The sequence below is a fragment of the Pundamilia nyererei genome, unplaced genomic scaffold (genome assembly GCF_000239375.1).
Source record: "Pundamilia nyererei isolate P.nyererei 1_Seehausen unplaced genomic scaffold, PunNye1.0 scaffold00025, whole genome shotgun sequence".
Lineage (NCBI taxonomy): Eukaryota > Metazoa > Chordata > Actinopteri > Cichliformes > Cichlidae > Pundamilia > Pundamilia nyererei.
In genome coordinates this window covers 4098673-4112018 of record NW_005187426.1, presented here as the reverse complement: position 1 = coordinate 4112018, position 13346 = coordinate 4098673, and the positions used below count along the sequence as shown (strand labels likewise).

General features: G+C 40.6%; 1 protein-coding gene and 1 long non-coding RNA gene across 2 annotated transcripts; one reads left to right on the top strand and one right to left on the bottom strand.

The window, feature by feature from the left end:
* Positions 1 to 1800: 1800 nt before the first annotated feature.
* On the bottom strand, positions 1801 to 5445 carry irx5a (iroquois homeobox 5a). Its single transcript, XM_005727653.1, has 3 exons — positions 4759 to 5445; positions 3445 to 3850; positions 1801 to 2809 (listed from the first exon to the last, which is right to left on the bottom strand). The coding sequence occupies exons 1-3, from the start codon at positions 4999 to 5001 to the stop codon at positions 2103 to 2105; spliced, it is 1356 nt and encodes a 451-aa protein (XP_005727710.1). The 5' UTR covers positions 5002 to 5445; the 3' UTR covers positions 1801 to 2102.
* Positions 5446 to 9859: 4414 nt separating this feature from the next.
* Positions 9860 to 12858, top strand: LOC102209333 (uncharacterized). The gene is made up of 3 exons (XR_311584.1): positions 9860 to 10513; positions 10612 to 10742; positions 11407 to 12858. It is a non-coding gene; the product is annotated as an uncharacterized LOC102209333 (long non-coding RNA).
* Positions 12859 to 13346: the final 488 nt, after the last annotated feature.

Below are 13346 nucleotides of genomic sequence, written 5' to 3'. Positions count from 1 at the left end.
CAAACTTGCATCTTGCATGATCTTAAAGTATTTACCTATCTGCACAGATATTTTTTATGCCGCAGAAATGCTGTTTATATTTTCCCCCTGAAACATTTCAGTCAGATTCAGTCAAATCTGAGAAAACGGCGCAATTTCTAATAAAACTCTACTACTCTCTTAAGGGACATTGCATGGGACAGTCCAGTCCTCCTGGGGTCAGCAAAGAGATATAGAGAAAAAAAAAACCTAATTATGCTATTTATCCGGCTGATGTGTCGCAATCACTGTTCACACACACTCTGTCAGATTAAAAATAGAAGGCCCGAATAGAGGACATTAAGGCTAAGGGAATTATATAAACCTCAGGGGAGATTTCAAACTGAAGAAGGGGAAAGTAAACTATAGCGATTAATGGCAGCCATAAACAAGAGCAGCCTGTCCCACCCTATTAGAGGTCAACAGTATCCCCAATAATAATGATAATAAAGGTAATTATACATATATTATACATATATGAAATAGGGCCTTCTTATGTTTGGTATAGAACCGTTCCAATACATGACAATAATAATAATATTAGTAATAATAATAATGATATAATCATCATCACAAAAAAAATAACTTTTTCCTTCTTATTAAGTTTTTTTTTTTCTTCTACACAGTTCCATCTTTGATTTCAAAAAATTAAAAAAATGTTTGAAAAAATTGTATTGCATTTTATAAAAGTAATTTTTTTTTCATTTGTGTTCTTAATGTCGTTTAGGTATGTATGTATTATTATTATTGTTGTTGTTGTTGTTGTCATTGTTATTTTTTGTATAGCCGCTTGCCAAATTTCCTTCAAATCAGCTATAATCCTTATAATAACTGTGACAATTGTATGTGGCCATTGGCTTCACTTCTTTTTTTCCCCTTTCTTTTTTCTTTTCCTTTTTTTTCTTCCATCAGGCCATTTGATCGGGGATGGGTCTCTGTGACGGATTAGCCGAGTCCCCCCTGAAATTAGGAGCAAGTGTGACACCTACCTGCAGAAGTTGGAAGAGTTAGCGAGCAGTGCCTTGCTACAGGCTACACGCTATCATAATATCCTTCTGCATCTGCTGTGTGCATGACAGCATTCTCGCTTTACTTCAAACTAATGTTTCACATCTAACGCGCTATTAAAGAGGCTCTCCATTAATGATATATAATAGGGCAGTATGTTCTAAATGCATCGCCGCTCCCTTTTAACAGCTTTGCCACGCCTTTGGAAAATAGCAATGAGGTCTAAATTTGGCATAAAATCGAGCTCATTACGGAGTTCACCACCTGATTGCTCTGCATAAAACACGGGAGGTAATTGGGTTAAATGAGTGGTCCTTGGTATTGTTATTATATATCAATGTCCACATTTAGAAGTCTGCTCAAAAAAGGGGAAAAAATGAGGCCTTGTGAGCATTTCCAAGAAAAGAAAAAAAGACACAAGTCTCAGATTAAACTGTAAGTGTTTTGCTCGAATCGTTCTTTTTTTCATTCGTTGAAACTCTATGAAAATGTGCCAAAATAAAACGGCTCTTTATGTCAGATATTCCAACATAGTTTTTTTTCCTTTTTCTTTTTTCTTCTTCTTTTTTTGCAGGCCCCCTTTTTGTTTCAAGTTCGCCAGAGTTCTCATTGCCATGGTTTTTTTTAATAATTACCGTTGAAACATCTGTCACGGTGATAAATTGAATTATATCTTCGCATAGATTAACTGACAGTTAAGCATTTTAGACACGTATCAGGGATTACCAACTGCACCCCCCCCAAAAAAAAATAATCGCTGCACAAATATATATATATTTTTTATCCATAATTTACTTCAAAGATAGTGTGTTGTCCATTTTAAATACAAAAATGCTACATTAAATATACATGTTAGTCTTTAATACAAATAGACTCAGGCGGCTGCAGCGATTAAGACCATTCTTGTTACATTTTAAGATTAACCATTCAAAACTTAAAAAAAAAACGAGGATAAGCATTTACTCAGAAAATAACTGTTCTCAGAATTTGCTTCACCGTTGCTCTTTTTTCTTATCTTTTTTTTTAATGCAACCAAAATAAATAAATGTCCGTAGTGAGTGGAAAATATTCAGGTATTAAATGTTCGACATACCTTTCTTTAGTTCATAAGGGGATTCTTTACAAAGATCTACCTGCGTTTGGCCTCTGACTTTCTGGCTCTCCCTTACCAAAGCCTCAGCTCTATTTAACACAGTCTGGTTTAATCCATTGAAATGTGCCGTGGAGCCCGTGGTTACCGAGCCGTGGTTACTGTGAAGGTGTCCAAAACTGCCACCATAGTTCGTGTAGCCAGGGTAGAAAGCGGAGGTGTAGTACAGAGGCCTGGATAGGACTGTGCTGTTGGGGAGCGGGCACTGAGGGGATGATCGTGATGGAGAAGCGCTAGTGCCTATTACAGTGCTCTGACCCAAACCAGGGCAAGACTGTGACACCTCGCCGCTGCCCTTACACCTGTCTGAGGACGTGGCGATTTCCGCAAGGGACCAGAGTTTGGGTTTAGGAGCAGAGGGGGGCGAGTGGATAACAGAGGTCACGTTGCTGGTGACCGTACTCGATGCATGGCTCAAATCTGACGGCTTGTCTTGTTGCGCAAGCTGGTTCCCCCGGGGCATCGCTGAAGGAGACGACGTGGTTGGTTTCGCAGAATCCGGCAACAACTCTGTAGTCCGCTCCTCCTGGTCTTTTAACTCCGTGTCACTCAGAAGGTGATCCGTGTCTTTGCTATGGTTTTCTTCTTTAAATCTGTCACAGCCTATGTCCCCTGGGTTAAGAAGTTTGTGATCTAAAGCACACACACATACACACACACACACACACACACAAGGAGACCACAGTTACTTCCAAATAAGCATTAAAATGTTCGTAAAACTCTAGCATGTGTTTCAGATGATTATCAAGCAATTAAACACAGATGCAAACTGAAAGTGGGTGTGCAAAAAAATATTTGGGTACCTTTGCACGTTTCTCTTGCAAATTATAATTGTGCTATAAAATGTTCTCATAAACATGTAAAAGCCTAAAAAGGAAAATGAACTCCCCCCCCATAATTATGACTTATGAGTTTATTAAAGTCTGAGCATTCACTACACCGATTAAATGTATTTCAAGTATCAAAATAGCTTTTGCGATGATAAGAAGCGTTTGTACAACTGTACCGAATACCAGCTCAATTCACCGGCTGCAGCCTTATTATGCAGTTAAAGATAAATTGACTGCTAAATACTTTGCGTCACCAGCAATTTCAGCCACTGAGAAGTCAAACGAGGGGAGTTCAAGGTGATTATTATTTAAAGCAATTGTCCCATTATAAATAATATACAACCATTAACCAGCAATCAATTTTGCACCCTGAGTGGAAAGACTGCGATGAAAAATTGATGATTTTTTTTTTGCCCCCTTTTTTTCTGCACCACCGACCTGCTTCCGTGTCTGTGGAGTCTCCCTTATCTGTGGGCTTGTTTGGCTCGTCGTCGTCGTTTTTCTCCAGGTCGATATTTTCGTCCTCCTCCTCGTCCTCGCTCCGGTTCCGAGGAGTCCAGGTCATTTTGTTCTCCTTCTTTAGCCTCCTCCTGGCGTTGGCGAACCAGGTTGACACCTGGGTGAGGGTCATTTTGGTGATGATAGCCAGCATTATCTTTTCGCCCTTGGTAGGATAGGGATTTTTGCGGTGCTCGTTGAGCCAGGCCTTCAGGGTGGCGGTGGCGTCCCGGGTTGCATTTTTACGGTATGCTGGATCACCGTAAGGGTAGGTGCCCAAGGGTGCTGCGTAAGGATGGTATCCTATTGAGCCCGCCATGCCCGTAGTGTGGTCATAGGGAGAACTCTGTAATAAAAAACGAGAAAGTGTGCAAAAGTTCTGTTATTCTTTAAACTGCTGCAAAATACTTAGAAGGACTTGCGGCACACAAACGTAAACACACGTGCACGACTCCACACATAAACACGCGTACGAATGGTCACGCAAGCACATACTCGTAATCGCGCAAGGGTGCACTGGCTTTAATCCAGCGGTTCGAGTATGGAGTCAATGTTTATGGAATGGTTTTGAACTTAATTGGATATTTGAAATGGGATTCGTGCTTCGGTGTTATTTATTTACTTCTTTTTATTCTATTTTAATTTTTGTTTTCTTCACGTTAACGCGATGTGATTATTGCTGTTGCTACTGAAATAGAACATTTTCCAAATAGAATAACATAAAAACATTATTCTTTTTCCTTGCCTGTTAAACAGCGATCAATCTTTAAGCAGTAGCAAATGGGCCTATAAAACAAATATGAATTACTTACGTGGTAAGAGATCGCTCACAGGGAATAGGAGACAATTAAATAAAATTGTTTTTAGCCTTTTTAGTTTTACTATTTAAGTTTTATATTTGGACCAACTAATGGACTTACAAGAAAGAAACGCAGCGATGTAAGCTGCCGTCCGTTTCGTTCGGTCAGGAGCTTAGAAGCTTCGGCAAGACATTGTCTAATCTATTAAAAACTACTATTAATTTCAAAGCCACAACAGTACACGACCTTTTTTAGATTAGTTACATTTACTCAGGAGTATCTTTTCTGGACATGAAAATCTCTACTTTTCTATCCACTTACTTTTCTGTGACGCACATTTCTTCTCAATGGCTTGATTCCGACTGCGCAACACACACCTAAGGGTTCTATAACGAGTTAATTCCCCTCGCTTTTGCTACCTATTAGACTGAATAATCACCTTTAGTGTACTCACCACATATGAGGTGAACGTGGCAGCTGCCGCCGCGTCTGCATTATATGGCAAGTGGGAGTTGTAGCCTGGCGAGGCGCTGGTGAACGCGGTAGATCCGGCATATGGCGCAAACGCAGATCCCGAAGAGGATCTCCCAAGTTCCTCGGTTCTGGGTCCCGATATAACACTGGTGCTGTACGCGGGGCACGAATACAGGGCTAATGAAGCGGACGGCTGGTACAAGTAGCCCTGAGGATATGCCATGCTGGAGTCTGGAGAGTATAAGCCACTTAACTTGTGCACTTTCCCCCCTTTATTTTCTCATGCGCTGATGTCGGAGCGCATAGAGCTGTATCTGCAGCCCGCTGTCTCCCCCCCCTTCTAAATGGCAATTGTCAAGGCAAAAAGTAATTTTTTAGATGAAAATAAGCTTGGATTTTGGGTGGATTTTTTGGTCGCTGCCAGTCAGCCAGTCAGCCACTGTCCGCCGGAGGTTTGGTCTTGTTTTGTTTTCTGCTGCTCCCTTATCGGAGTTGAATCCTCGCTCTCATGCCCATGCAGAAGTTTTTATTATTATTTTTTTCTTTGCCAGTCGGACGGGGGCTTTGCTTGGGAAAATGTCCTGCCAAGATGCTAAGTTGGAAATTGAGGATCCTGACGCCTACTACGCTGCACTCTACGCTCCTCCTCTCGGGGTGTAGTCACAGAAGGAAAAGGCAAGCTTATGCTGGGTAACCACAACTCTGCCCAAACCCATGGTCTCTCTCTCTCTCTCTCTCTCTCTCTCTCTCCCTCTCTCTCTTCTCTCTAACACCCCCTCCTTTCCGTTGCGTTAACTAACAACCCTTCTCATTCTTTATTTCTCTATTTTTTCTTCTTTAACAAGGCTTGTTGCTGTAAGTGCGCCTTGCAGCCCCCCCTTTGGATGGCGACACCATGCGAGTCTGTCAACTCCCAACTTTCTTCTTTTTCTTCCAAATAGGAAGCCGTCACTTTCACACTTGATCAATAACAAGTCGGCTGTTGTATGCCAGGATATGGGCTCGCAAGATACCGGCAGGAATTAAAAAAGATGGTCCACCGCAGTGCTCTCTTTTTTGTTATTCTTTCTTTGTGCTTAAAAACGTCCTCATTTCACACATTTGCGTTAAATCAACAGACTGACGCCACGCGATCTCCGTGCGCCTTGCATTAAAATCGGCAGTTGGGGTTTCAAATGGATTACTACAGTTGTGCAAGTCGACTTTCTAACGCACGACGATTGTTGCATTGGTAAGACAGTATAGCCTGTGACAAAAGTAAAAGTAAGATGGCGCAAATTGTCCTCGAGCGACAACTGTGTGAGAATAGTTTTGTAGGTGAGAATTATTATTATTTTTTATCATGTCGACGGTTTTATGTTTTAATTGTGAACGCATGGTCGTCCACTCCGTGATCACGGCTATTTGCTTATTTTATTGTATTTTTTTGCAAATTATCCTGAAATGAACCAGTCGGATAAGCTACACTGCCAGAAACTCATGAACCTTCAAACCAGGGCAGAACAGTGCCAAGTGCACCGAATCTCACCGGACAAACTCATTTGATCCCTGTAGATGCATTTCTGTTCCTGAAAACAGATAAACGGTGTTAAATGTACCGCTTTTATCGTTAATTAGTTAAATATATTTAAATACATTTAATAAAGATAAGTCCAGGCATCATTATTAAATATAATAATTAACGGTCATTATTATTATTATTATAATTATTATTGGGACATAAATGTCGTTCTTTCAAAAGTATGGAATACTAACTTGGATTCAAAATATGAGCTGAATTTTATTATTTTGTTTAGTATGTTTCAAACATCTAAAAGCCCATTCTCATTCTGGTGACTTTCCAGTTCAAGTCTCAGATAAGCCGAAAGGGATCGCTGTAGGCGCTGCTAAAGAGTGTGTGTGCACATATTGTCACGTGTTTCTTACGTTCCGAAAACCTCTAGAGAGCAAAGAATGATGACGGTGGTACAGTGGGAGAAGACTCAGACTTACGAGGGAGAGAAAGAGGGGAAAAAGAGAAAGATGGATGCACAAAGCGATCCTACAGTAGCCTAATCAGATGACAGTGATACCATGAGCCCTAGTTTCACAGCGCCCTGTAGTGATTAGACACTCAAGTAATTATTGAAACTTTTCTCATAATAACAGACGGTACTAATATACATATATACATATATATATATATGTATTCGTTTTTTAATTTACGTTAAAGTTAAAATAAAGCAGCAGTGTTAAACAGCCTCCTTATTAGAGACGTAAATGTATTTAATAGTGGAGTGATTGTGTGCCACGAGCTATAAAATTCCCATAACTGGAATATTGTGCCTTGTGGGTTGTTTCATCCCGAAATATTTACTTATCTATTTATTTCATAAGATATAGGGGGGAAAAGTTTTGAGGGCCTAGGATGAAGGGTCTGTGTCATGTGTCCTCCTTAATGCGTTCTGGTTCAGAGTTGCTCTCTGAAGTAGGAGGAGGACCCATAATTTGAGATCACGGAGCCTATAATAGGAGTAGGGTTATGGCAACTGCTACCGCCTCTCAGCACTGCTCCGATAAAGGAGGAGGTATAGGTGAGTACAGTTTTGTTCATTTGTGTGTGTTTTTTAATGCGAAAAGGTATTTGAACTACGCAAATGTTCGCAATATTCTGGGTTTAATCTTCATTTATATTTTAATTATTCTGATATTATCTGACTGTGTCTCTTCCTATTCGCTATCACTTCTTCTTCCTCTTTCCCCCCTGAGTGAACTGCCTCCGTTTTGACGCATGGAAACGTTTTTAAGTGGCAAAGAAGAATTGAATGAAAGATGATGCATGCCACTTAAAATGCCTGAGGGAGCAAGCGTAATCTAAATTGGATATAGAAGCTATTATTACACAACATTATGCGTTGTGGCGGACTAATTGCGTGGCTGGGTGCGTTAAACAGTCAGTTAATGTCGAGTGGCAGACAGGTTTCTGGAGCGCACAAGGTCAGCTGTACTGCTCCCAAGCCTTTAGTGGTATACAGAAAAATGCTTGAAGTATTCATGGGATTTTTAACCATTCTAAATCTGTGTCCTAAACCGATTAGTTGACACCAATTTTTCTTTGATGTATTAGCTGAGGGCTTTTGCCACTTGGAAGCCAATTGAAATTCAAAACAGTTTTCGCTCCAAATGCTGTGGGGAGATCTGCTGCAAATAATGGATGTAATTTATTTTTGACCTTGCTTTTTTTTTTTTTTTTTTTTCTCAAAAGGGAGGGTTGTTAAATGATTAAACATATGTGCACTAGCTCTCGACTAAACAACTAGCATTTGATTGGCTATTATTAGTTTTGCATTATAGAGCTGTAAATTTCCATATTTCTTAAAGTGTTATATAAGTGATAAGCATGACTAAAATTGTTATTCCTTTTTTTAATGCCCAATTCACTCTTAAAAAGTTGCTGTTCTTGGTGTTATTTTTCCTAAATGAATTAAAAAAATAATAATTGACTCTTTGTTTTTGTTTTTGAATCCCAGATCCATGTTGATGAAGTCACCAAGCAGTCAGTGAAATGCACCCTAACCTTCAAACACACAAGCACACTTGCAAATACACCTTAAGTTAAATAACCTTTTTCACATTTTGAAACGATAATTAAAAAACACAGGTGGATATATATACTCAAAAAGTCAGTTCTGTGTTTATAGAACTGTAATAATTTATCAATTTTTTAACTCTCTTATAGTTTTTAAATATGCTGCATTGCTGCTATTCCTGTTTTGTTTTTATTCGAGATAGAATCCCTTAATGTTTTACTTAGTATCACCACTTTTCCTCACACAAACTGATGCCCATGATTCGATGGGTTGATTTGACTTTAATAATCATACAATTTACATGAAGCACAATAATATGGCTTTCAGGGGAGAGAATCTATTTTTTGATCTCCTTTCTGTTCTTGTGATCTCTTTTTCTTTTATTGACCTGAATGAAGATGTATGGAGTGAGAGTGTGTGTGTGTCTTCGGTTTCCTCCTGATGGGGTATATCAGCTCCCCCCACTTCTCCCTACTCCCCACGATCCCCGCAAGGCTGAATGGCAGGCCTCTGGATTGGCTAAGTGATGAAATGATGACCCTATTATGGGAAGCGATTCCAAAATGAGAGATATCAGACGAAGATTACACCCCTCTCTCACTGCCACGCCATCCTCCTGCAATACACTGCCAGCTGCGCAGATGATGATTGATTCGCTTGAGATGGATCACAGGAAGCACCCATTGATTTTTCTGTGTTTTATCAAAAATATTTATTTACAGTTGTATCCATAGGGTGTATCCAGACTCAACCCATACTTCGTTCTCCAAATGGGGGTTGGTATAAAAGAGATAATTCCCCCTGTTCCATGACAAGACGAATGACCTGAAGTATTACTTCAGAAATGAGTCAATAGGCTCAGTGAGTAAATGAATATTGATTGGATATAATGAAGCCTGAGTGTGAATATGAGCCCTGTTGCAGACTTCACTGCAGTGATGCTGAACCTCTCCAACTGAATATTTTGCAGACCTGCATGCACAGCTGGGACTAAATACACCTCATTCAGATGGTGAATCAACACACTCAACATTCAACTTTTCCTGTGTATTTTGATTCATGATCTGAGAGTGTCCATACTTGACTCGCTTCTTATCAGATCTATGGCTAAATAGCATGTTTATGGTTAAGGTACTATAGGTGCCATATGGCAATAATCCAAGACTCATGTTACTTAAAAGCTCTGGAGACATGTAGGAGGCATTTCTGTGTCACCTTTACAAAGGTAAACTGATACAACATACAAATCAAATGACAACTAGAATGCTAAAACCACAGTGTGGGAGCTGTGCCCTAGATATTTGCACTGACTTAATCCAATTGAAATAGTATGAGTGAGTTGCAGGGGCTCCCAGGTCTGTTGCTTGCTTATGTATGTGATGCATAATAGAAGTTGACGAGGTTGGTGATAGATCACAGCCCAGGTAATGTAAACACATTAATCCCTCAGGGTTCATGTGCATGTTCTTTCTCTCCTTTTCTCTTATATCAGTTCCTCTCTCTCTATCTGTCTTTCTCTTTCTCTCTCTTCAAGCCCCCCTCCTCCCCCCTCCACGTTCATCATCTTCCCTAAACGCGTTAGTGGAGCACAAACCAGAAGCAGCCTTAATCTGTCAACATGCCCTTTAATTGGAGGGAGAAAACAACACGTGCTTCTGGTTATGCCATTCCTAAGTGCACATGCCAAAGAAACACAGAGTTCATGGAAGAAGTGATCCCGGGAGAGCAGGGCATAATTAAAAGTATCTTTTAATAGGCTTGTAATGCTGAGCCTGACTCTTGTTGCTTTAAGTAGAGGGCGAACTCTGTGGCTGGAGACGGACATGCAAGGGGCTTCTGCTGAGGGAGCCTGTAAACGATACATTGCCTCGTCGTCATCAGACATGCAGTCTCTGCCTCAGTCACCACACTCGAGATGACAGCCACTTTCCACCCCTGCCGCGGACACCTTGGCTTACCCGTTGCCGTGTTCTTTTGTTCTCAGAATGAGAGATTCTCCTCCACGACATCACTTCTCCTCATCTCCTTCCCAGCCACTTTGGCAAGTTGTGTTCTACCTCCTACTCACAGCACCAGCGGGGAGTGAGAACTGGGACTAAGAGGTTGATTTGGGGCCTGCTACACTGTAATCAAATGAGACTGCTTAGGGGAGAGGAGAAGGAGGAGGTGGAGTATTATGTTCTGTCGTGCATTCCACTGCAGCATTGTTGCTTTTTTGTTTTTGTCAGGGCAGGCTTTGATGCTGTATCCTCTTACCTTTGTAGTCCCGGTAGCCATGTTTCATAAACACGGAATGGGAAACATCCTCAGCATTAGAAATTTAGATTGCTGCTTTCCTCCTGCCACTCTGCATTCCGCACGTGCCCGGTCGCATTCTCCATCTCCCAATGCTGAGGTATTAAGTTTCCTCTCCCATGCCTCTGATACATTTAAACATCTTACAATCAGTCCCTTTTATTCGGTGTGTCATGTATAATCTGCGGAAACAACAATGCCAACATGGCTCTATGTTGCTCTCGCTCTCTTGGTACTTAAGAAGTCTGCTGTCACTGTTTTGTTTCAGGACAATTGCACTTGCAAAATGCTTACTTGCTTTAAATTGAGAAGTTGCTAGGTATTCAATTTAGAACTTGTCTTCATTATTAAGAATGTAATATTAATGTCAAGCTATCTTTCTTTGTATTTTCACACAGGGAATAGGCAGTGCATGGTTGTCTTTGTAGTTAACCGAAAGTCTCAGTGGGATAACAGTGTATTATAATCCTTAATCTATCTTAACTCATTAAAATGCAGTGTTCAGTTCTGCTGGCCAAATTTTATTGTCTCGTTGCCTTTTTAGTGATATGAGAGAAATTTCATGTGTAATTGAATATTTAAATGTCAGACACTGACGAGAATCATTGCAAAGTCCTGAAATTACTGCCACATATAGGTATATAATATACTTAAGAAAAAAAGTTAGATAAGATGCAAATCTATATTTGTCAGCAGAATCGTCCTCTGTAACACACTGTGCCTCAGTTCTCTCTTTTCTTCTACCTCTTCTTCTTCTTGGAAAGTAACCATTTTGTCCGACATCTGACACACTGCCCTGGGTTATTGAGCCAGACGTGGAAATCCAAAGCGGAGATGCTCTCCTTAATGCCTGACACCTGGTGCAGATTTGGAAGGGATTGCACTACAGGTACTGTCTTACCTCTTCACCAATCCCAGAAAGTCCCTTAGGTATTTCCTTTTCTTTCCACGGCTGTGTTTGTTTCTACTCTTCTTTGCCACCCAGGTATCAAGCCTCTGTTAGCTGGCCCCTGTGTTGGGATTAAGTTCAGAAGGTGTTGAAAAAGGATACCTATCATCCCTTTGATAAATACGATTCTGATTTGTTCAGGTATTTTTAAGGCCTCAAAAAATATAAGTAGGATTAAAAACCTTTCTAAGTATACGTTACATTTTCAGTGGGATAAAATGAAAGAAAGATTTCCTGTCCAGGAGCCAGAGCTTTTTTTTTTCTACTTTAAAAATAAAGTAAATGATAGCAATTGAAGAAAGAGCGCAATGCTGTCACTGATAAGTTAAATCTGACAGTTCTTTCATTTGACAAAAAATGAGTTCAGTTTTCTGGAATGATTACTGAAACATGTCTGATGTTAATATTATTAAACTGCTAATTCCACTTCTGATCCTGTTATTTGTTCTTCTCTTGCCACACCCTCTGTCAGGGTATGCTTTACAAGTGGACGCTACTCTGGAGTGTTGCAGCTCACCTTACCGCTTGCAGTCACATCTGCAGACTGTGCTGGAGCAGAATGGCTAGCGAACATAAACACAGCAAGGACATCAAAGGCCGGCAGGTTGGGCTATACCACCTGAGCATGCTGATTGCAGTGCAGTTCAGTATCATCTGACTGGTGAAAACAGAGGATTTTGTTGCACCAAGTTGAGACATTTAACAGAAGGTTCCAACCAGAATTTTTTGTTTATTTGTTTAAAAAAATAAAAATAAATGAATAAATAAAAGCTCAAAACACAAGCCTTTTGGCCTATGAATGGCAAATTATAATTCAGTCCTGGATAACTCAAGCAACACAGATAAACTGTGAGCTGTACGCCACAATAATGTAACAGTCTTTCCTGGATAATAATATAATAAGCAAGATAAGCAAGTGCACACTTGGTGAGCTTCATAGGCACACTGTTTATGTTGACACATGCAACTCTCTTCCTGATGCAAATGCAATCTAAACATTAAGCAAAGGGAAGGCAAGCGTAGCCCATAAAGGCTGTGAGCTCCAAACACTTTGAACAGACAACTATCACTAATCACTCCCAGAGCAGTGCGGCGTGTAATTACTCTGCCAAACGTTTGCCTTTCACAGCTTAGCACTAGGAGCCCTGACCCTGCGCTTCCCTGTCTTTCCTCACCACCGTGCATGTGGAAGGGGAGGACCCCCACCACCCCCCGCCTGCTCCTCTTTCCCCTTTCTCTTTAGCAAGGGGAAAGGCAAGCTGAGCTCCCTCTCAGTATTTAGAAAAAGGGGGGGGGGGAGGGGGAAAAAGAGAGGGAGAAAGACAGGAAGGGAGAAGACTGAGGTTGGTGCTTCCGGCTTTGTGGGAGCCCATTTAAACGGGCTTTGAAACCCTAGCCATCCGGAGATCAGAAATAGCCTTATTGACTGCATGGGCCCAGAAGTGACTGAGCACACAGGGTTCTTAAGAGTTCACTCTTCCTCGCTGCTTGGAACAGGGGGGTGGGCACCACATGCTGAGGTCCTCTACAAAGATTTTGGACATAAATTTTACATCAGGGGAAAATATTATTTTTACAGCTATTTTTAGTGTTGCATGGTTGTATCTCAATTTTTGTGCTGTTGTAGGATTTGTGTGTGTGTGTGTGTGTGTGTGTGGTTTATTTTAGTTATTTTTTATTTTATTGTTTGGAGTGACAGACATCTAATTCTACTTTTTCCCCTCAGTCTTATTTATTGATATTAGTAATGCAGCT

Coding starts and splice junctions, on each gene's coding strand:
- irx5a (XM_005727653.1), bottom strand. CDS start 5,001: ATGGCATATCCTCAGGGCTACTTGTACCAGCCGTCCGCTTCATTAGCC. Junction 3,851..4,758: donor CCACGTTCACCTCATATGTG/GTGAGTACACTA, acceptor TTTTTATTACAG/AGTTCTCCCTATGACCACAC. Junction 2,810..3,444: donor CTCCACAGACACGGAAGCAG/GTCGGTGGTGCA, acceptor TGTGTGCTTTAG/ATCACAAACTTCTTAACCCA.